General features: G+C 50.7%; 1 protein-coding gene across 25 annotated transcripts in view; it reads left to right on the plus strand.

Moving 5' to 3' along the window:
* Positions 1-22,926, plus strand: part of PUSL1 (pseudouridine synthase like 1) — a 74,165-nt gene that overhangs the window by 49,000 nt on the left and 2,239 nt on the right. For 4 of the 25 annotated variants that reach the window (XM_043531689.1, XM_037881145.2, XM_037881146.2 and 1 more), the window contains exons 6-8: positions 6,606-6,660; positions 14,768-14,930; positions 17,038-20,224. In XM_043531689.1, the coding sequence (XP_043387624.1) occupies positions 6,606-6,660; positions 14,768-14,930; positions 17,038-17,069 (250 nt within the window). In that variant the 3' untranslated portion in view covers positions 17,070-20,224. Of the gene's footprint in view, positions 1-6,605; positions 6,661-14,767; positions 14,931-17,037; positions 20,225-22,926 lie in introns of those variants that run through there. The other 21 variants (XM_043531692.1, XM_037881148.2, XM_043531699.1 and 18 more) reach the window with 17 other exon arrangements.

Here is a 22,926-nt window from a genome sequence, read left to right on the forward strand (position 1 = left end):
GAAGCTGCGTTAGCAACCAGGCCAGGCCGAGGGCTGGGTGCCCCCGAGCAGAAGGGAGAATGTATCAGAGGCAGCGTTTCCCGACGGGATAAATGGGATTTCATAGAGCAAAGGCTGAAATGAATGTGACTCAGATCCCATGGCACTGCCGTTTCCTGTTACCTCCTGGCCAGGCCCTTCCCTCTCCCCAGCCCGTTCAAACGGTGCCCTCCTCCTCTCCACCCTCCCTTGGCTCTATCCCTGCCCCTCCCTGGAATCCGTCCGCTTGCTGCAGTTGGTTGAAAGGTTGGCCATGTTTTTCATCAAAAATGTGACTGCCGATGGAGAGGGAAGGGACAGAAATGCCCCATTTCTCCTTCAGCTCTAGCGCTCGCTTCCTGTCTCCAGCATCTGATGCTTCCCAGCCCCACGAGGCTTTGTGGAATTGTACCTGAATTGCACAGGGATGTAGGAATGGCCAGGGTGAATCAGACAGTCCATCTCGTCCTGGTATCCTGGCTCAGCAGACAGAACCAGCTGTTTCAGCAGAAAGTGAAGGAAGCCCCCACCCGCTAGTGGACAGTTATGGAATAATCCAGTTGACCCCAGCTAAGTAGAGATTGCCCGGAAGCTGGTGGGGTTTATATCCCAAGGAAGGTGAATGACAACGAAGCGATGTTGCACATGGAATGGAAGGCCATGTTGGGTGGATCTCCGGTGTTCTCAGACAGTTGCACCATTTCCTAAAGGTGACCTGCAAAGAGTGGGAGAAATGGGCGTGTGCTGTCTTTATTTTTGCTGCTTCCTGGTGAATGAGAAAAGATCTGAAAGGTTTGTGGAAGGAAAAAACCCAACAATCTGGTGTGTTTGTTACATTATGAATTCAGTTCTTTCCACTCTGTTTCCCTGAAAGACTCTTTGGATGACTGGGGAACTAGTCACAGACACCAAGCAGTTGAAAACTGATTAAATGGAAAGAGAGGGGGATTTTGATGTTCAAAACTGTTGTTTCAGCAACAACGAATAAATTCAGACACCTGCTAAACAGCTGGGGGAAAAGCTCTCTCATTAAAGATGCAAACCCCAAGCTAATCGTATGGATCCAGTCACTGAACTAATCCATGTTTACTTCTCTAGCTCTTGTTAGAGCGGCCAATGAGATGGAAAGTTGGTGATGCTAATGCTCTAGAAGTTTTCTTTCTTTGTTGGGATTTACATATTTTTTGAAATAAACATTTTCTGTAATAAGCTTGTTTGAAACAAACAGATTTCCCAGGCCAGCCAACGTGCTGACAGTCTCTGGATGACTCCGGGCCGGCTGTCTACAGGGAGGCTGCATCCCCAGCTCTCTTGACAGGTAGAAATTCTTTCTCGACATTTGGCTGCGAATGCATTTCATGGTTCAGCAGCTGACCCCGGTTTGGAAGAATGTTAATTTTTGCACCTAGGCTTGTGCACCTGAGCAGTCCTGGAGGGGGCTGCAAAGAAGCAGGAAGGGCTGGCTCCATCTATCCAAACACATGCAGCAGTGCCGCCTGGAGTACTCACTGTGTGTTCAGTTTATTAAGGAGGGTGATGAGAGCTTCCTCAAAGATGCCTTCTAGGAACTTCGGGCCGGACAGGTGCTCCATCTAGTCCAATATCCTGGTTGTGGTCAGTACCAGTTACATCAAAGATCCAGACCTTGCAATTGGCAGTTATGGTCTCTCAGCTGCTCCCAAGGAAAGTCTACTCCCAAACCACACATGTGCGAGCTTCTGCCACAGAGCCGGAGGCTTTATCCAGGCTCTCGCCATCTTGCGTCTCAATTTCTGCAACATCCTTTTCTCTGGAATTGACCAATGCAGTCCTGTCGCGCTCAGAGCCCTTCAGAGCCTGTCGCTTTGACCGTGTCGCCCTCTCTCTTTGCAACCCTGCATTGGCTTCTCCCTTCTCTAATGTATCGAAAATATAAGCTGCTTGTCTTCGCTTTCAAGGTCCTTCACGGCCTTTCCCCATCTCTCATTCGCCGTCCCACCACCAGTCAGTCCAGGATCCCAGCCTCCATTGCCCACTTGCTGTCCCCTGTGCTGCCCCTCTTGCTGGAGTGGAGCTCCCCGTGAACATCCACAAAACTAATGAATTATCCTCTTTCAGAAGCCTCCTTAAGACCCTCCTTTTCCGCGATGCCTACAAAAAAACTTGACAGGTTAGGCTGCTGGTGTGCTGAGACCACAGCCGGTCACGCTGACCAACACTGTCTCATGGTTTTCTTGCACTCCCCTGTCAGTCTGTATCTACCTTTTGTCTATTGTTTTATATGTAGCTTATAAACCCTGTGGGACACGGGCTGTCGTTTTTTGTTCTGTGTTTGTACAGTGCCTAGCAAAATGGGGTCCTGGTCCATGACTAGGGATCCTAGGTATTCCAATACTGCTCCTACTAATTATCCTGCCAAAACTCTTGTTTGGTGTGTTTTTTAGTATGTACTATTCTAACTCTATCAATGCCTCATACCCATTTAATCCTGCTAAACTTCTTGGCATCTGTGACATCTTGTGGCAGTGAGTTCCACCGGCTAATTATGCATCATGTGGGGAAAAAAATCTTTCCTTTTGATCAGGTTTGAATTGGCCGCTTTTCAAGTTCATTGACTGTCCCCTTGTCCTTGTATCGTCACACACGGGTCATGCTGGTTTCTGATCAACACGCCAAGTCCCATTCGTTATTTTGCATGCTTCGTTCGTGTCCCCTCTTAACGTACCCAACTCCCTGCTGCACTAGTTCATCGCTAGCTGCAGAGCGAGCCGCTGTCAGTGCAGCCGCCATCCTCGTTTCCCATCCCTGGCTCCGTTCAGGTGAACTTTTGGCCAAGGTCCAAGTGACAGATCCCCCCCCCCCCCCCCCCCCAAAAAAAAGGAAGCCGCGCTGGGCTGCCATGGAAGAATTAGCTTCCGGCGGCTGAGTTGACTTTGGTGGTGTCGTTATTAACCATCGACTCTCACCCCCCCAATCCCCATTCCTTACAGATGCCTGGAGGAAAATTGCGCATAAGGGCTGCAGTGCCTGCTGTTTAAATAATAGTGCCTCAATTAAGGCCCATTTTGCATCTCCTGGAGAAGAGCGCGTTGTGTGCATCCTCTTGGGAGATGTCTGCTCGGGTTACATCAGCCAAACGATCCTCATGACTCGACTCCGCCCCCATCCCCCCCTGAACAGAAGCTGCCTAATGGCAGCAAACGCCAAAAGCAATCTTCATGTCCGTGGGAGAAGAGGCTGGTTTTGTGTGAATTTAGTGCTTCCGAAAGTAGCAGACGGATTGGCTTGGTGTGATGGGGAGGTCAGCAGCCCTGGGTAGCTCAGATGCTGGGCAAGTTTCCTCCACCTAGATGTGCCTGGGTCCAGAACCCTGACCTAAAAATCCTTCCCTTGCCATTCCAGCTGGGAGGTCTCCGCCCAGCTCTGCCAGTGCACTTTGTTCTCCGCCTGTAGCCGTCACTGCTGATCCAGTTCTGAACGCTCACACAGGTCTGCCCCTGCAGCACCCCCTGCCGTTCCAGGCATCCTGTCTGCGCTTGGCTTGCCCCCATTTAGATTCAGCTCATCGGGGCAGTGCCCTGCCCGGGTATGTGCGTCCTGCCTGGCTTTTGATTGGTTAAAGCACAGGTGAGGCTGGTGAGTTTTAACGAGGGGGAGCTGGCAAACTGGGCTATGCAGCCGTTGAGAATTGAATTGGAAATTGCTTGAGGAGGTTGTGGGCTTTTTAAATGGATCAGCTGGGACCACCCGGCAGGTGCGAATAAAAAGTGTTGATTTCCCGCTTGGTTTGGAGCCTCCTCACCTATGGGACAGCACCTGTGTGGAGCAGCTCCAAGCCAGGCTGAGGCACGTCATCCCCACGGAGCAGCCCAGAACCCTCCAGCCCCCTTGGCCAAGGTAATGCATCGGTGTAGAGCCACCCCAGAGCTGTCCAGCCCAGGCATGACAATCCCATAAGTGAACATAAAAACAGCCAGACTGGGTCAGACCAAAGGTCCATGCAGCCCAGTATCCTGTCTTCCGACAGAGGCCAATGCCAGGTGCCTCAAAGGGAATGAACAGAACAGGGAATCATCAAGTGATCCATCCCGTCGCCCATTCCCAGCCTCTGGCAAACAGAGGTGAGGGATACCATCCCTGCCCATCCTGGCTAATAGCCATTGATGGACCTATCCTCCATGAACGTATCTAGTTCTTTTTTGAACCCTGTTATGGTCTTGGCCTTCACAACATCCTCTGGCAAGGAGTTCCGCAGGTTGACTGTGCGTTGTGTGAAGAAATACTTCCTTTTATTTGTTTTAAACCTGTGCTCCTGAAATTGACCACATCTCCCCAGCAACCGGACTGCGCTGTAAATATTGAGTCCTGCTGAGAGCGCCTGGCCATCTCTTCCCCTCTGGCTCTTCCCCTCTGCTTTGTCCTTGGGCATTTTAGGGCCGTGCTACTCAGCGAGGGGCAAATTTCAGGCAGTCAGAACATGTCCCACCTGAAATGGCAGGAAAAGAATCTCTTGAAAGAACCCCCAGCACAACATCTGCTTCCTCGAAAGCTACATTAAAATCAGCAACGCTTCTGGGTCTCACAGGCTGGGAAGAAAAGGGGGGGGAGTCTTAGCCCTGATACAGGGAGGCTGCTGTCTAAGGGCAGAGTCAGATGAACGGGGATTCCAGCCCTGTTTCACTGACCAACGGGGCTGCAGCCCCTACTGTGAACAGAGATTCAGTTTGCACCTGCGTGGCTTAACCTGCCCTGACGCGGTGACCGCTTCTCTGCTGCAGAGTAGCATTGCCTGGCTGTGCCGGGACAGCTGTACCTGTGGCTGGTCACGAACGGCTGAAATCCCCAGTGGAGGCAAGGCCCCAGAAACCGCCACCATGCTGGCAGCAGCCCACGTGAGCCCACTATTCAATAATTATAATCGACAGTAGGATCCCCTGCAGCTGCCCCGGTCAGGGAATGTCTGCAACCTTTGGCTCATTGGGGGTGCAGGTAAACGTGATTTTCCCTGGACTGCAACGATGTCCTTATCTGTGCTAGTTACGTGGTCAGTCTGGGGGAGCTGAGAGCGGAAGGGCAGGGTTGAGGCCCATCGGCTTGTTCTGTTCGGGGTCAGAGCTGTAGTTAGTGTTTCAAACGGGTTGAGAATCTGTGGGGCGGTTTAGTGCATCCAGACCAAAAGGAATTAAATAAAAATCAGAAAACCAAAACTTCCCTGACGGAAGAGGTTATTAATTGCACTAAAACTGTGATCTGAACCCCTCTTCCCCCCCCCGCCCCCCACCCCGACACCAGCCTAGGGCTATAGGTGTGTTCTACTTGGTAACCAGAAACCCGGTGGGCAGGTGGGCCATCCAGGGAGCACTGAAACAGGGCCGGTGGTGTTTGATTCTCTCTTCTCCTTCCAAAGGCTTAAGAAGATTCAGAGTGGAATTGTTCCTCCTTAATCTTCTCTCCTGGAGCCTGTTTTAGTCTTTTGTTCCCACTCACGCTAGTTTAAACTGATTATTTTTTAGGTCACGGAGAGATTTAGGGAGAGGCTGAGGCTCAGTGCTGTTCGGTGCTGGTGGCACAAAGATGAGTTGTTTTCTTGTGCTTGAGTTTTGGCGCCATTGAGAGCGAACAGGTGAATGGCAGAGCAGCGGGGGACCAAAACTTCCCCAGCACACCTCTGCTGATGCCCTGGAATCCTGACCCATAGCATCCCCTGCCGTGCCCCTCCTAGCTCCCCGAGCAGCTCTGCCGACGCTCCTCAGTCCTGACCCACAGCGCCTTTACCATTCCACGGCTCTGCTGATGCTGCTCTGCCCAGACCCACCGCACCCCCTGCTACTCCCCAGCTCTGCAGCTGCCCCCCCTTTCCAATCTGTCGCCGGGCAGAGAGAACCTGCCAGATGGGCCGCGTGATGCGGATGCCGAGGGCACAAAGGGAAGGACCATCCTGGCCTCTTCCCGTCCCCACCTGCGTTGGGCCAGCCACAGTGTGACTGACAGAGCTGTGTGTGAGTTGGGTGGAGAACAGCCTGGAGTTGATGCTGCTGTATAACCTACTTATAAGCTCCATGCAAGAAGCGAGCTGGGATGGTGAGGGAGAAAATTGCTTTGGGTATGGTGCAACGCATGTCCCGTGCAGCCCGTGTCCCGTGCAGCCCCGAGCTGCCCTGGCCTCTCTGGTGCCATCTGTCTTAGAAGCAGCATTTCAGCTTCCCCCATAAATCTCCTCTGCCGTTTCCCTGACAAAGGCTGGTGTCTCCTTTGTTTCGGCCAGCGCTGTTTCTCTTACTCCAGGACTGTGATATTTGCCCGTTTGCCTGTCCCTTGCAGATGTTTACAGCGAGTGGAGGGCTGGGGCGTGCTCACTGCATAACTGACTATCTGCAAGTTCAGTTTAGTTCCCGCTGGAGAATCTGGGCTCCAGAGGAAGCTGTCACTGTTCTGATGTGAAGAGCCCTCCCTGATCCCCAACACTGAAGTGGAAACTTGGCTTCACATTGATTCGCCTGCCTGCCTGTAACTGACCAGTGATTTACGGTCCCTCTTGGGGCTGCGGGGGGCTGGTTTGAGAGAGACAATTTTTAAAACTGATCTTTTTTTTTTTTTTTTTTTCCTAGGGGGCTGCAGTTCTGGGAGCTAGAATTCAAGAGCAGATCATTCCTCTATAGGCAGGTACGGTGTAGTGCTGCAATTGTGATAGTTCTATCCGCCTTCGGCCCCTTTCACCTGAGGATCTCAAAGCACCCCACCAGCACTAAGCAAACTTCCCTACATCCTTGGGAGGTGTCTTCCCTATTTGACAGATGGGGAAACAGAGGCAAAGAGGTGCCATGACTGCTTCGGCCATGCAGTGAATCCATAGCAGAGCTGGGAATAGAACCTAGATGTTTTTATTTCCACGTTTGGGCCAGTACAACCAGAACCTCTAAGTTTGTTCCTAAAATGACTGGAGGTTCCAGGTCACGTGGGTGGGAGTTCTAATTGTCTCCAAACTACCTTGTCTTATCCCTGCGGTGTGAGTGGCTGCAGCCAATAGCCAGCCAGTCTCACTCTGTGTTACGATGCCGAGCGTCGTGAGGACCGTCTGGAGTTTTCCCTTGTGTTTTGGATCATGAAATACTACGTAGAACTACAGAAAGGAGAGATGGAAAAGCTCCATTACTCCATGTATTTCCTCTCCCAGGGAGATTATTCCCTACTGCAGGATTGTTCCCTACTCTGCCCTGTTCTCTAGTTTTGTCCTGTCTGCTTTGAAATGACTCAGGAGTGGGGTTTTCACCACATTTCCCCCCCTCCCGAGAGAGGCTGCTCCCCAGTTTAATGGAGCTCATTGTTCGGAAAGGATTGGCAGTTCTTCGTTGGTGGGTCTTAGCCATGGTCACGTTCTGGCGGCAGCAAGCTGCAGAGAGAGGGCTGGTTGGTTTTTTTTTGTGGGATCAATAAGCAGCTCTTTTGGATTCCGTTCTGGCAGACCAGCTTTGTTTGCATCATGGGCCGAGCAGCTTTTTAGACTCCCTGGCTGCGGGTGCCCAGCGACTGAGCAGTAGTGGGCTCGAAAGGGGGAGACCTTCAGGGCATGTGAAGGACTTAGGCCTGTTCCCGGGAAGGACAATTTAGAGAGAGAGATTGTCTCCCTCCCGGTGAGTGTTTTAGGGATTAGACCGGAGGCCCCAGCCTCAGGCAGTGATGTTCTGGGCCCCCCACGCTCCCATCTCTGCTCAACTATCTACTGCAGTCTGCTATGACAGCCTCCCCCATCCCTGCAGAAACCCAGCTCCGCTTTGAACTGTGCGCACCGACCTACCCGCAGGCGCAGTCAGGATGCGTTTGACAAGGGAAGCAGGGTGGGGCACCCCAGGAGAACTGTCACGAGGAGTGCAATGTGTTTGCCCCGGGAGGCTGAGGAGGAGGTGATCGGGGCGTGTGGCTATCCCAGATCCCTCGGGGGTAGCCTCCCTTTAAAGCCGGCAGACCTGAAACACTGAGGCATCGAAGTTAGATTCACAGCAGGCAGTGACCTCTAGTGGGGAAAATTTAAAATAGTGCCAAGTACTCCTGGTTTTTGTTTTTTAAATAGTGCGTGTCCAGAAGGGTTGTTTCTTCACAGTCAGACCTGGGCTTCTTTTATCCATGCTGAAATGTAGGATCTTAGCAGGTAGAGATGTAAAAGACCTAGCTGTCTTGAGCAGGGGAAGATCCATAAAACAGATCAGTGCTGGGTTGGCCCATCAGTCTGAAGATTTTGAGACCGAACCCAAACCCCTATTTGCTAACGGCACTGGGAGCCGGCTGCTTTGATTGGATTAAGGCATTAGTGGGAAAGTGATGGTGCTTTGTCTTCATCTAAATAACTCCTCGCTCGTTTGACCTGTGCGTGGGTTTAACAAGGACAAACCTGATTAGCTGAGTTTACTCCACTGTAAATGCAACCTCCTGGATAATTGTTTCCTGCTCTTCTACAGTGCTGTGCTTGGGTCCCTGCAGGATTCGCTTTACATCTGTGTCTTCATTTTTCTCGTAAGGGCACAAACAGCCTAATAAATACAAATGGAACTCAGATGTTAGCCCCAGCCTTCCCTTCTGTGCGGGCAGAACCAATTGCACGTAAGGAAGTGGACTTGCGTTTGCACAACAGCTGTTTGCACAAGTAAGCGTGGCAGCTGGGCCTCTGTGTGTTCGATCTGACTCCCTCGTACAGATTCGGTCTGCGTTCATTGGTTGCTGGTAAAATCAGTTTGGTGCCCAAAATCCGAGGCTAGTGGGAAATCTGGAGAGACCCACGGCAGGTGACGAGATAGCAGTTGGTGGGCATGTCCTGCAGCAGGAGCACGTTCTGTGGCCCAACTCCAAATGTCAGTGGGACTCCCCATCCCTGCGTTGTGTGACACAAAGGCTGTTGCGAGCATCTGGAAAACTAGACCTGGTGTCTCCCCTGAGCCTGCATGGTAACTTTCCTCTCAGTGCCCGGGATACCAGACAGACAATCACAAAGCTCCAGCCGTCTTGAGGAGGGGTCTTGCGGGACCTCACCAAACACAGTGCCCAGCTTGAAAGGCTGGTCGCCACTGAGCTGGGTGGAATTACATGTCAGGGGCTTTTGTGAATTGCAGACTTCTAGGAATGCTTGAGCAGTGAGCACAATGGATGAAGTCCCAATCACGTCGGTGACCCCCACTGAACCGTCTCTCCTGCTGGTTGGCCCTGTTAGGAGCTGGCTGCCTGGTTTTGGAACCTGCTCCCATTCCTCGGCTCTTTCTCCCTTTATTTTCCTGGGGATCTTCAAGCCCTTTGCACATTAAACTTCTCAAGGGCAAATTGACTTGCCCACAGTCATGCCGTGAGCTGACCCCAGATCTCCTGGGTCCAGATCTTCCCCAGCTCTAACCACTAGACAGTGTCTTTGATAGTGACTGCAGAACAGCCCTTAACCCTAGAAATGGGTCGCTAGCGAGGCTTGTGTGGGGAGTTTAAAGTGACATTTCATGACTGCAGCCTAATGGGAAAGCCACCGTGCAAACATGAAGTATGCAAAGGGCCAGGAGATAAATCTAGTTTCAGAATAAGCTCATCAATATACAAGGGAGGTGGAGATCTGGGAGTTGATCATGCAGCCTAGCTAGCAAACTCAGCTGTGTATCTCTCTGACGAGATCAGTTGGTGATCCTGGGAGAGCAGCTAGGCTGCAAAGGTACCAGCTCAGAGGCTGCTAGACTCTGTTTCTGGAAATGCTATCAGCAGAAAGGAGGTTTTCTCAGCCCTCTTCAGAAGGGAGGTGCTGAGTTTTTTTCTTGATGGCAAGAGGGAAGAAGGGTCAAGCAGTAGGCAGCCCTGAAAGGTGGCTTTTGGGACGTGCTTGTGTCCTTTGCTGTTGCAGCATGATGCACTGCATAAAGGGCAGGAAGGAGCCTGGGCTTTTAGTTTTTGTTTCTCCTTTTTTTATTACATTAGCAGTTCAGGTTGTGTCTACTCTGCTTTTCCAAGCTTCTGTGGTTGACTGTGGAGCTTAAAGGATTATGGGATCTTAACTCTCAAGAATGTGTACCCAGAGCAATTGAGAAGAGGTGGGATCTTTTTAGATGAGCTGTGATAGGAGCTCCTAGGACTACCACAATTCAAATACTAAATAATCATAGAATATCAGGGTTAGAAGGGACCTCAGGAGGTCATCTAGTCCAACCCCCTGAACCATATAATCATAAACCCCTTTTAACTCAAATGCCTGCCAAACATCTGGGAGAAAAGACATTTTTGTTAAAGTTTAATCGTCCCCCTGCCCCTTCAGTTAAGGGCTGAGGAAGTCCCAATTCAAGGGTTTTGGCTCCTCCCGCAAAATCAGACTAGACAGTCCTGATATTTCTGTTTTTCATTATCGGGTGGCACCATAAAGAAGCTAAATAAATAAATAGGGTGCAAGCATAATTTTATTGCCACCTTTATAGGTCACCAAAACAAGAAGGATCCCAATGGCTGGAAATTCCTGATGCAAAGTTATTAACTGTGATAGAATTCCAATTTCTCTAGCAATTTTCATCCCCAAATGCTCCCCTAACTATGTGTACACAGCCAGCAGCCCTGTGATCTGCAATGCAGCCACCTCTGGGTTGGCAGGGAGCAGCTAGGGAACACCGTGTGTGACAGCGAGCGGGCAGACTCCAGGGCAAACCCTGCTCTTGTGACAGATGTCCTAGGGTCTTTTCATAGCCAGACCAGACCTTGGTTTTTAAGGGTTTGTACAAAAATCCTGTACACACTTAGCTACCTGCATTAGAGTTTGTGTGTGAAACCTCTGTTCGTCCTGCTCTGATTCTTGGGGGTGAAAGGAGGCAAGATATTTAAACTCTTCTGCTGAGATGGCTAAGAGAGAGAGCAGAGGCAGTAGCAAACACAGAAGGCAGGGCGAGGCAGCTTTTCATGGCATGGATGTGGGAATCATTTTCCCCTTGAGTCATGCGGGGGAAGGCTGTGGGGGAGCTGATTGGTAGCTGGGGAGAGACAGCGACACGGCTGAGGACAGGCTGCCAATAATATAAAAGGGAACATGTAACTTTTTAGTGTGCTTTTTGCATAAAAGCAAAATGGAAGTGTCCCCTCCTGTGAGAGGCTGAACAGCGCCCCCCACAACCTGCAGGGCAGGGACCCTGAGCAAAGGCTAAACAACGTCTAGCATATCTACAGTGCCTTGCGTCCCCCCCAGACCCCTACTGGGCTAGCTTTGCCCTTGGAAAGGCAGCCAGGAGGAGCAAAGGGCCTTCTCCTTGAGAGGTCTGGAGCCCTCGCAGCACCTGCTGACTGTACTGTGCGGATTATGGCCCATGGCCACCCGCTCAGGCTCACATTCTCGTAACGAAGCGTTGGGATAATACCAGGGCCCTGGGCACGTGGAGAGCTCGGCTGGTGACTGGCTCCTTGCACCACCTACTTGTTAATTTCGTCCCTCTCTTATGGCTTGTCTTCTAGACTGTGAGTTCTTTGGGGCAGGGACTGCCATGTCCCACGGCCTGAGGGGAGCCGCTCTGCAGTGCTCCGGGCCGGCCGGCCTGCCCGTGGGAGCAGAGCAGAGTGCTTTGGACAGGCCAACCTGGGGCTTTCCGGGGTGCCCACTTTGAGATGCCTTAAAAGGGCCTGACATTCGGAAAGCACTGAGCATCCCTCCGGCAGGATCAGCTCCCCCTCTGATTATGCCCAAGGCCCTTAAAGGGACACTGACTGATGTGATGCTAGTGCCAATGGGTGGACCGTTTCCGTTTTGGGCATTCACTCTTGTGGGAGCTGTGAAATCCCGTCATCTCCGTTCTCCCGCTGCACTGTGTGCTTTGAACAGGATCCCCGCCGATGCCCACTCTCCTGGCCCCACCATTTCCTTGCCTGGAGGGGACACGGACCTGGCTGTTAGCAGTGACATCTGTCCAGCTCCTGTGTGTAACTAACTAGCTGCTGGGCAGTCGGTGCCTTGAAAAACACAACAATGGGTTTCACTTCCTAGCAGCCATATGGAAACCAAAGGCCATCCCATACCCTATCACAGCGGGCTTAAGGGAATTGAGGTGTTGGGCCTGATTATTATGATTAATGATTTGCATTACCATCGTGCCCATGAGCCGCATTCGTGGACCAGGACCCTAGCGTGTACCAACACGGAAGAAAAAGACGGTCCTGCCCCAAAGAGCGTACAATCTATCAGAGCCTCTCTCTTAACGAGCGACAGCGCATCCTGTGGGCAGACCTCATTCCTACATGCATCCTTGGTGCTCTAGTTTTTAGCTTTGCTTCTCCTGCATGTTGGTAGATGTGCGGAAGAGCTGTCAGGCTGTGGCCGCTCGTGTTAATGCAGCTGCTGCAAGCGGGCCAGGCAGCAGGCCATGCACAGCCTGCGTGCAGAGATGCTCAGTGCCTCTGGCGTAGGAGGCTGCTTGGGACAGGAGGCACTGAGGACTGCAAGTACCAGCGGTATCCCTGCAGCACCTTCGGTCTCAGGGACAGAGAGGGAAAGGACAACTGTTAGCCTAGATGCTCAAGTGATGGGTGTGTTCTAAATATGACTTCTCCATGTAGCTCTCCAGTTCTCCCAGTGTGGATGAAATCAGCGAGTGGCAGGGGGGAGGTGTTATATGCAGATCAGAGGAGGTGTTTGAAATGTCAGATTGCTGGCTGCGGGGGCATTTCCTCTCATCTGACTCGCTTGTTTTTGGCTTTTTGAGAGAGAAACGAGCCCCCGAGTCTCCCCCGCCTGGAAACAAGGTTGGTTGCGTAACTTGAGTTTGAAAGCCCAGCTCTGTCGCATGCTTGTTAGTTTCCTACCGCAGAGGGATGTGTGGGCACTGCTGCTCCTCGCCTCTGCTCTGCTCGCTCTCTGCCCACGCATGCGCTCCAGTTAGAGGCAGCGTTGCTCGTAGCAGAACGTTTCAGCGTCCCCAGCGCTCTCAGTATCATTGTGGGGGGGCTCAGAATATAATGCAGAGGGCCCAGGAATTTGGTCTGCACTTCACCCCTCCTCCTTTGGCCACTGCAGGTCACTGTGCTGATTTGTGTTACTGGTGGCAGCTGTCACGGCTGCCTGCAGTCCCCAGGCACCACTGAGCAGGGCAGACGCATGGAGCCGGCAAATCACAGCAGCGCTACCCCCGCCCCAAGCTGTGCAGCCGGGGCCACTGCCTATCACTGCAGCGCAGTGTCCTGCCCCCTGCAGGCTGGAGATGGGGGCAGCTGCTGGAGCTCACCAGGGCATTGGGGGAGCAGGGGCCAGGCATGAGGGGGTGTCAGAAAGGCGGGGTCTCAGGGCATGTCTACACTGCAGTGTAAGCCCAGGGTTTGCATTCAGGCTCACCACTAACCCCTCTTCCGTGTACACACACATCACTCTGTTCCAGGAGGCTCTAAGCCTGGGTTCAAGCCCTATTGCTTTGCAGTGTAGACACTGCCTCCCCTGGACTCATGTTCTGGGAGTATCCCACAATCCCATGGGCTGACTTTTTGTCCTCTGAACGGTCATGCTTGGTGGACAGTCCAGTTTTCCCACACGGCCCCGTGAACGAAGGGCTAGAGCGGCCGCATTGTGGGAGGGCGCTGGGAAGTCTGGGGTACGCCTGGCTGGACTCGGACCTGCATAATGCAATGTAGATGCTGGAGCCCCAGGCTGGGTTTCAACGATTCCTAACCTGGGGTTACGAATGGGTGTAGATGCTCAAGCCCTAAGGTAACAAACCCAGGGCAGGCTGACTCGCTTTCTGCTAACCCTGGGCTTGTGTTGCAGGGTAGACACACCTTGGGAGTTAAAAGAGCAAGGCCAAGGGGTGCTTCTGGGAGATGTGGAAGCTCCAGGCTGCCACATCAAGTCCAGCCCAGGTCTGTATGGACAGAGAGTCAGGGCTCTTTGGGGTGACTGGTCTTGGCCTGGTTCTCTTTGGTTACGTCTACACCGCACTAAAGCACGCGCGGCTGACCTGCGTCTGCTGACTTGGGCACGCGAGACTAGGCTGTGGGGCTGCAAAATCGCAGTGTGGGCGTTCGGACTCAGGCTGGAGCCCGGGCTCCGAGGCCTCGTGACTGGGGGAGGTCCCAGACCCTGGGCTGCGGCTCGAGCCTGAACGTCTCCACTGAAATTTTACAGCCCTGTGAGCCCAAGTCAGCTGACGCAGGCCAGCTGCGGGTGTTTCACCTAGCGGGTCTGTGCCGTGATGGAGCCCCCGGGTTGGCATTTCAGTAAAGAAGCCCAGCATAGAATAGACCACGGAGCTTGGAATCTCCTCCAAGGGCCGGAGCCCCCTTAATTCCCACTCAGCTCCTCTCAGGAGACGCCCAGCCCTTTGGGTCCGGACAGAGGCACAGGGTTAGCTGGGATGAGTGATGGGAGCTTCCCCCAGCTGGCTTGGCAGGGAGATGCCACAGCCAGCGGTGGGACTAAAAATACCTGCAGAAGAGGCCCCAGAGAGACAACACGTTCTTGCAGGGGCTGGTTTATCTCACCTTCCTTTGAGTAAGGGGCTTAATTTACCGATCGCCAATGCTGGAATTTTCTCAGGCCACTTCTTCTCAACTAGTGTGTGTTGGCAGGACTCCTCCCAGGATGACAGGGACCGGGCATGCTGCCTTGAACTGCAGGGCGTGAAGCATCACTCAATACGCTAATTCGCTGGCCTGGTAGTTATGGGACATTACATGCCCCTGGGCCCTGCTGGTTTACACTGAAAGCATCAGGTGCCGGGCTGAGGGTTTTCACATCTGCTTTTTACAAGGGCAACGATGGGGCGGTATTTCTAAGCCGGATTCTCTGTCGTTTCAGGTACGAAGGATGGCAGGGGCTCTGGTAGCAGTTGGCCAAGGCAGGCTGGCTCCTTATCGCATAAAGGAACTATTAGAGATCAGAGACCCGCTGGCTTATCCACTAAACACCATGGCTCCGGCAGCTGGACTCTTCCTGAAATCTGTGGAGTACGACGAAGCTGGTAAGTGAATCCATGGAGTTCCCGTCAGAGGGAACACCGAGCATCGCAAGGCTCCTTCAGTGCAGTCGGATCTGCCTCTGAAGGCAGCAGTAACCTGCCCCAGCCTTGCAATCAAGACCGTCTGCGCCATTATTCGTCTCACAGGCTATTTATAGCCACATGTGGTAATGGGCGCTCGCTGCAATGTGACATCATGTTTCCTGGTCAGTTTCCTCCACGGGTAAAACACTCATCATAAAGTTTGCAAAGGGCGTTGAGATTCTTGGATGAACGGTGCTCTGTCGGTACAAACGAACTAATGAAGCCTCGTTATACCCACGTAAGCGTTATGGCCGTTCTGATGAGGAAACTGCGGCACAAGGAGGGGCAGCAGCTTGCCCGAGGTCACAGAGCAAATGAGTGGCTGAGCGAAGTCGAGGATCCAATAATTCTGGCACCTGTTCCCCTGCTCTAACTACGTGACCCCTTCCCTCCCAGAGACAGGAACAGAACCCAGGGTTCGAGACGTAGTCTCTTGCACGTAACAAGTAGAGCCACTACCCCCTTTAAATATTTCATAGCGGGCTGAGAAGGGTAGTGGGCGCCAGCCAAATATCCAGAATTTGCTCGCATCTTCATTACCATCTCTCACTGGGCTGTTACTGCACAGAACCTGTAATGATAAGACCTGTTGCTTAACCTGTCCAGAACAGGAGACGGAAATCCAGGGGGTCCCTGTGAGCAGAGACATGGTATCTATTTTAAGCTGTTTATTTCAGGTACTGCTTCATGGAAGTCCCTTCCCCCCCCCCCCCCCCAAAAAGACAATCTCTCTCTCTCAGAAGATTATGAATTCATACATATCCCTTGTAGGGAGGGAGGATATTAATAAAAGCGATTTTATTGCAGGCAGAGTGTGATAAGATGATGTCTTGATGGGGGAAAGATTATCTTATTTCTAAATCGAATCCGGGCTCTGTGTTAGTGTCCCATTAAAGGGAATCCATGAAATCTTTGCCGCAAACACGTGTACTTGCTTCTGATGAGATTAGCGATCCGCTCCAAGAGAGAAGGATGGGGACATTGAAAGAACTCCTAGCTCACTCGCCAAGCAAGCCTTGCCGTAGTGACAAATGCGAGCCACCATTGTGAAATGATACAATAATCAAGTATTTAATGGAGCTACTTCGTCCATAGCGCTCTCAGCCCTTTATAAAGACGTGTATTATTGCCGAGGATGGGGAAACTGAGGCACGGAGAGGCAAAACTGACTTGCTCAAAGTCACATGGGCTCCGTGGCAGAAGCACTGGAGTAGAACCCAGGTATCCTGACAGCTACACAGCACTGTGCCCTAGCTGGCCAGGTCAGGTTTGAGGGCACAAATGATGGAGGGTGGCGATATGGGGCAGCTTGTGTAACTGGTGATCCTGTGCTGCGTAGAGAGAGGCCTTCGGACCCCCGAGCTGTCCCCAGGCACACGGCAGCTGCAGTGAATAAACTAAACTCAATTTACTTCTACAGGTGGGGTGGGGACAAACGGACTTCAATGGTTCACCTTCTACTGGCTCTCTTTGGGGCCCCCGTCTCCCTGGAGTGCCCTCCCTGTGAGCTGCTTCCTCTCCTCGTTATCCAGCAATTCACCCAGGGCTGGGGTGAGCTGGTAATGAAGGATCCTTAACAAACACAGAGTGTCCATTTCAGCTAGCCCCACCGGCCCTCCCTGGCCCGCTCCGTTGCAGCCAGGGCTTGCTAAAGCTGTCAAGGCTCCCCAAGGCTCTGTTAAACTGGGGTTAGGTTTCATCCCCCACAGCAGCAGAGGAGGCCTCCTTTGATTTTTCTTGGAGGTGCCAGAGCAGGACGCGGGGAACAAAGAGCAGCACAACCCGCCTGGAGACAAAGCAGAGCTCTTGGGCGGGCCTTGAAAACGCTGCAGCTTGTCGGTTTTGGCCCGTTCTAATGGCACTTCTCCCAAGAAGCGCTGGCTGCCAAGCCACCCAGCCATCTGCCCACGTGTGTGGGGACGGAGCCCAGGCAGGAAATGAAGAAACACAGAAACTTAAGTGCTTTCAGGTGGGGCTGGGTTTTTCTTTCTTTCCACATCAATGTTTTCCCTTTTTCTCCTCGCAGACTTGGAGACAGAAGGTAACGCAGCAAAATAGCGGCCCTGTGAGACGTGCAGCCGTGCCTGAAAGAACTCGGTTGGTGGGGGCCGTGTTGCGGAGATTTCCGGAACTCGCTTTGTATGCTGATACGCGGCCGGGTCTCAATAAACCCCATTGATTGTGGCTAGAGGCATCTCCACGTCATTTGTCCACGTGCCTAGAGGCTGCCCGGGTGGAAGGATTGGTAACTCTGGGCGACGGACAGCCGGTTGGTTTGCAGATTCTAGGCTACTTGGGTCATACCACTGGCTACGCACTCACATACTGTCTTCCCCTTGCCTCCTGCCTCCTCCAACATACAGGGAAGGGACCTGTGTGTGGAGGGGCGTCACTTCCCCAAGGCACAGACAGAATGGGGTCAGACCACGGTAGGCAAACCTTTGTCTCCTCTCTACCCCTATTCTTTGTAATCCCTGTCCTCTTGCAGACCAGCAGGAGACACAGTCGTTTATGTATGGATCATGAAGGCCCAACTTGAATCGCGGGATGATTGTCAAATAATCGCAGCTGAGCTGCAGACAAGACATGGAAAATTGCAGAAGAATAATTAATTGTGGTCATTTGGAAAAGCCAGAGAAGACCTATTTGTTTAAGAAAAGTTTGCTAGAACAAGTATTATGTTATGCTCGCAAATTTTTTTGATAATCTGACATTTTGCTGCAAGTGTATTACAGTTATTAATGCGCAGTGCTGACAGTGGGAGACCCAGCCGCCCGGGGCCGACAGCGGGGCAGCCCAGCTGCCAAGGGCCAGGGACTAGCAGCCGGGAGCTCCTGCTGTCAGCTGCCTGGCTGACAAAATTGCGGTGGAAGCTGAGTTTGATGATGATACAAGAGGCAGATCAGAATCCAGCTTGCTCTTGGATCACTTCAGCATGTGAGCTGGGGCTGCGGATTGTTTTCTGCTCTCATCAGTGCACAAAGCACACGTGAATCGACACAGGAGCGTGTCGGGATGGAGAACACACGGGTGCCTTTTTTTTTTTTTTTTAATTAAACAGGATCATTTTTTGTGACACTTAAACCTTAAGTTTAGCCTATTTTATGACTAGGTCTGATACAATCAGCATCATATTGTGTGTTAATTGGCCTGGCTTGTGAATGGCACCGTCCTTGAGTGGGACTCTGTTTGCAAAGGCCCATGCCTCAGGCAGTTGAGCATTGACTTCACTGAGAGCTAAAAGTCAGACCGAGGTGTGCTGGAGGCTGGCCTGTTTTGCTGCGCATATTATGCAACAGTTCATTTTTGTGGCAAAAGTTTTCGGCAGAGAGACTGAAACAAGAGTTATTCTTATATAACATCTTGTTCTGCCTTTTGCTTTCTCTCTTTTAAAGCTTTGTGGTGTCTTATGGCTTGGTTGGTGAAAACTTCAGTGTCTTGTGGTTCTTCCCAAACGAAAGCAAACGTATCGCTCAGTGAAACACTAGTGCATGGCCGGGTCCTGCTGCAAAAATCATCCTTAGTGCACAAAGAAAGTGCCTAATGTCAACTTTATTAATTAGCCCTTCCTCCTTATGTGCTGGTGTTGCAGTTATTGAGAAGGACCGGTGCAACTGGCCAGAGAGAGGGTCAGATTGTCAGTGACTGTGGGGGGTGGTTTTTCCCCCCACCTTCCTCTGCGGTGTGTGGATACAGGTGACCTGCCAAGATTATCAGGGTCTATCTCACTTACTCATTTCCCCGGCATTTGCAGCGACTCTGGGCATCGGTGCATCTTAGTCCCTCCCATTCTCTGCCTGTGGCACAAAGTCTAGGTTCCTGAGGGCTGTATATTTGGTTTCCTTTTGATTGCTGGGTGGTGGTGGTGGCTTGTGATATACAGGAAATGAGACTGAACTCTAAGACCTGGTGATAAGCTATCTCCTTGGCTGCAGAGCTGGTGTTCAGACCCCTACAGTCTGCTCCTCAAGGTAAGAAGGTGCTTTTTGTTACTGGGGGGATACTAGATACCCAGTAACCTATTCAGACAAATGAAAAATCCCATTTAATACTTAGTTGCAAGACTGTACAATGTGCATTAACTCTTTGACAGCAGGGTTGTGAGTTTGTGATGGCAAAATGAAGTATTTCATCCCCTTACTGTTGCCAGTAGCAGGTTTATCAGTGGAACCACTTCTTCCACCCGCTGAAGGAGAGGTAAGAATTTTCCACTTTATTCTCTCCCTTCGTGCCTAGCGGGTTGGTTCCTACTCACTTTCTAATCCCAGTTGCACAAGGGTGAGTTGGGAGCTGCATTCTTAGCACTAAGGCAATTCCAAGGAGCCCTGGAAAATGCCACACAGTCGGGAAGGTTAACATCGGTGTCTCAGTAGGGGTGGTGCTGACTGCATCTGCTTGTATAGCTTTGGCCTCACCCTGTCATTATCCTAGAGACTGGACATATTGCAGAACAGTTAAGGGACCAGCTGTCATGGTGCTTTAGACTCACCTGGGTATCTGAGCTCCACATAGATACAGACACACAGGAAATCTGATGCTATAGATCAAATTTAGGCAACTGTTTCCCTGGAAAGGAGTTGACCAGTGGCCTAAACCTTCCCACCTCATTGCCATTTCTCCCTACCAGGAAAAGCATTGGTTAAAATACAGAAAAAATCACAAGTGGAATGAATCTGATTTAGGCTCAGGCTAAAGTCAAGTACTAGCCCATGATTTGGAAGCATTCGCATTCTCTGCTAAGGAGAGACCAAGGGCTGTGTAGTAGCTCAGGTGCCAGTCACAGTTGTGAACTAACGTGGGACTGTGCCTTTCACGAGCTGGTGCACGGAAAGATTGCCTTTCACGAGCTGGTGCACGGAAAGATTGCCTTTCACGAGCTGGTGCACGGAAAGACTGCCTTTCACGAGCTGGCAAAACTGAAACTCATCTCATTGTAGTTTCACGTGACACATGCTGGGCAACGTTCTGTTCACCTACCAGCCGATTCCGAGTATGAACTGGAACTCTTGGCCTACCTCTGCACTTCCTGTGGTTTCTCTCTGCAGAGCAAGGTGGGAGGGTTTTGCTGTATGCTTTGCAATGTGACTTTATTCTGGTGCTTCACTTCAGACAGGAGAGCTCAGCATCAAGCCTCTGCTTTGTGAAGAGTCTTCACAGGATCCAGTGTGTTCGCTGCATTTTTCGCGTGAGATAAAATGGCCTGGGGCTGGTGGGTGAGTTTTTGTTTCTTTCACTTCCCTTTCTTGATTTGTCATGAAACGCTGCATGGCGCAAGACGAGGGCAATTGGCAGGCCAGGCTCTCTGGCTGTCCATCAATCCAGCCACAAGTGCAGGCTCTAAAGTTACAGCCTCTCTACAGATGTTTTTACCAACCCCTCACCCCCACAGCTGCCATCTTGTTTCTCAACTTGGGTAAAACTAAAACCCTCTCATCATCTGTCCGTCCAATAGCTGAACGACCCAACTTAACTAGCTAGAGGATCTGGTGTTAGTTGGTCAGTTCCACGTTCAGAAGCTAGCGCCTTATATGAGCACTTCAAAAGTAAAAACATCTAATCAGCACGATCCTTGGTTTAGCGTCTGGATTTTTTTAAAGGAATGCCAACATCTTAATACAAGCTGGAAAGCCCCTCTCCAAATTATCAGGCTGAGTTAGTTTTGCAACACCCATGGTAAATGTTTGAAAACAACCTACCATCTTATATGCTAATTTTTTATTTATTTATTGCTTTAAATATCTTGTTATGCTGTTAATTCCTTCTACTTGGATGTAATCTTCATTGGACATTGCACCCTGACATTGGGAATGCATTTCTGGTGCTTTAAAAGGGATGCTGTCAAATCACAGTTTGACCTGAAATTTGAATTTTGTAAAAACAAGGGTTTATCCTGTGACTAGCAGAAATGTTTCCATTACTAACAATGGAAACTTCTTTTCCAATCCAACAGACCTTTTCCTCTTCACTACCAGAACTTTTGCACCAGGGAGAGCTTGGCAAGTGAAACTCACAATGGTGATTTTCATTATCCAAGCTGAAATGCAAGAAGTAAAATGGGTGCTGATAAATAGGGCAGAAAGAATTGGGGTTTTTAAAGAGATGTAGGCGCTGGTCCTGCAAGCTGACTTACTAGCAGAATGGGGGCTGTCGGGTAATAGGAGAACCATCAGTAAACAATTTAGTTTATTTACAATAGGGAGAAGTTGACTGTACCTGGGGAACTGGGTGCTTCTCCTAGCGTTGTGACAGGGGGAGAGTTTTGCTGCTACCTCTACCCGCTTGTGTATAATGAAGACACTTTGATTTATTTACTTCCGATGTGTATTGTGATGCTAAATTGGTTGTTTGTAAAGAGCTGATGATGGAATGTCTTCAGTGTTATTTCTTCCCTCTCTGATCCTCATTTTGCTATAATTAATCCAAAGCAGGTTCACTTTAAGGGAGTGGAACATCTAAACCGAGTTACTCATCTTACCAGTTCTGAACTTAATGACTTCTCGACGCCCTCTTTCAGTGGGGCAGACCTGGTTTCTGATGTCTACTTAGATGGTGGCTTTACAATCTTGCACAGCTGTGCTACTCACAGCAGACAACTAGAATATTAGTCACTGTTTTCTCATTGTGGTAATGCTGGGCAAGTAGATTTTGTGCCTTGGCTAGTCATTTCTCACCCCCAGACTGCTTGAGAAGTGAGAGTTTTTGAGATTTTCCTTTAACTTGAGTGGGTTGGTGTTGTCAGTTAAATATCTAAAAATGTCACTTATGGGGGAAAAAAAACCTACGTTTTCCTGCATGATGCTACCTCTGCTTCTTACGGACTTACTCAGTCTGCTCTGTCCCACGTCATTCGGTTAGTGGGCAGTAAAATTACTCTCTCTTTCCTCCTGTTTCCTTTAGACAAAGTCTACAGCCTATTCAAAACCCCACTGCTCACTTTATTTACTAGTATCCTCTCCACTCACACATCACTCTTTATTCTGATCACCCTGGCTGCTCCTCAGATGGAGAATTAAATTTAAGATAGCTCCAAGACCATTGCAACCTCCTTGTCTGTGTGCATGAATCAGTATGTTTGTTTTAGGCCTGCTGCAATTTCTTGGTTATCCTTTTTTCTTGTCAGGGACAGGGTCAAATCATAGAGTTGTCACTGGGTGTTTAGATCCTGCTCTGGTGAAATGTTCTTGCATGGGACACCAGTGGATGGTCTGCCACAGTGTGGTTTTGCAGTTATTTCCCTTTCCCCCACTCTGTTATCTGAAAGACCTACACCAACACATTGTGTAGTCAGACTTGCTGTTCGCCCTGTCGTGCCAAAGTGAAACTATTCCCCCCACCTCTCTAATCTGTTATAACAATCTTTGGTGCTTCTTGTAACAACAGGACAAGTGAGGGGACTGACTGTGCCCCTTTAATGAATAGTAGCATCTACTTTACTAGGGCCTCCCACCAGAGGATCTCAAAGCACTTTACAAACACTGCATGAAACCTCACTCCATGGCGAGGTGGTATCCCAATTGTTTCAAGAGGTTATTTGTATTACAGTAGCAGCTACAGGCCCCAGCTGACATTCAAGCCCACGTGTGCTTGGCTCCGTACAGATACATCACAAGAAACAGCCCCTGCCCTGAAGAGCTTGCAGTCTAAGACAAAGGGTAGGAGGGGCAACAGGCATAAAGAGGTGAAATGACTTGCCTGAAACAGAAGTCAGGTCTGCTAGGCCCAGTTCAATGCTCAAACTCACACAACCACTCCTAAATTTGGATGCCTAATCTCAGAGAACTGGGGCTTGGCTTGCTCCTGTAACTGGTCTCCTCCAGCTGCCTGTTAAATGTAAATAAGTTGGGGGCTGCAGCTGCTTAATCTCAACCAGTCTCCTGTTTTAGGGGATATTTTTGATTGTAACTTGACAGAAAGG

The sequence above is a fragment of the Chelonia mydas genome, chromosome 18 (genome assembly GCF_015237465.2).
Source record: "Chelonia mydas isolate rCheMyd1 chromosome 18, rCheMyd1.pri.v2, whole genome shotgun sequence".
In the NCBI taxonomy this organism is placed as follows: Eukaryota; Metazoa; Chordata; order Testudines; family Cheloniidae; genus Chelonia; species Chelonia mydas.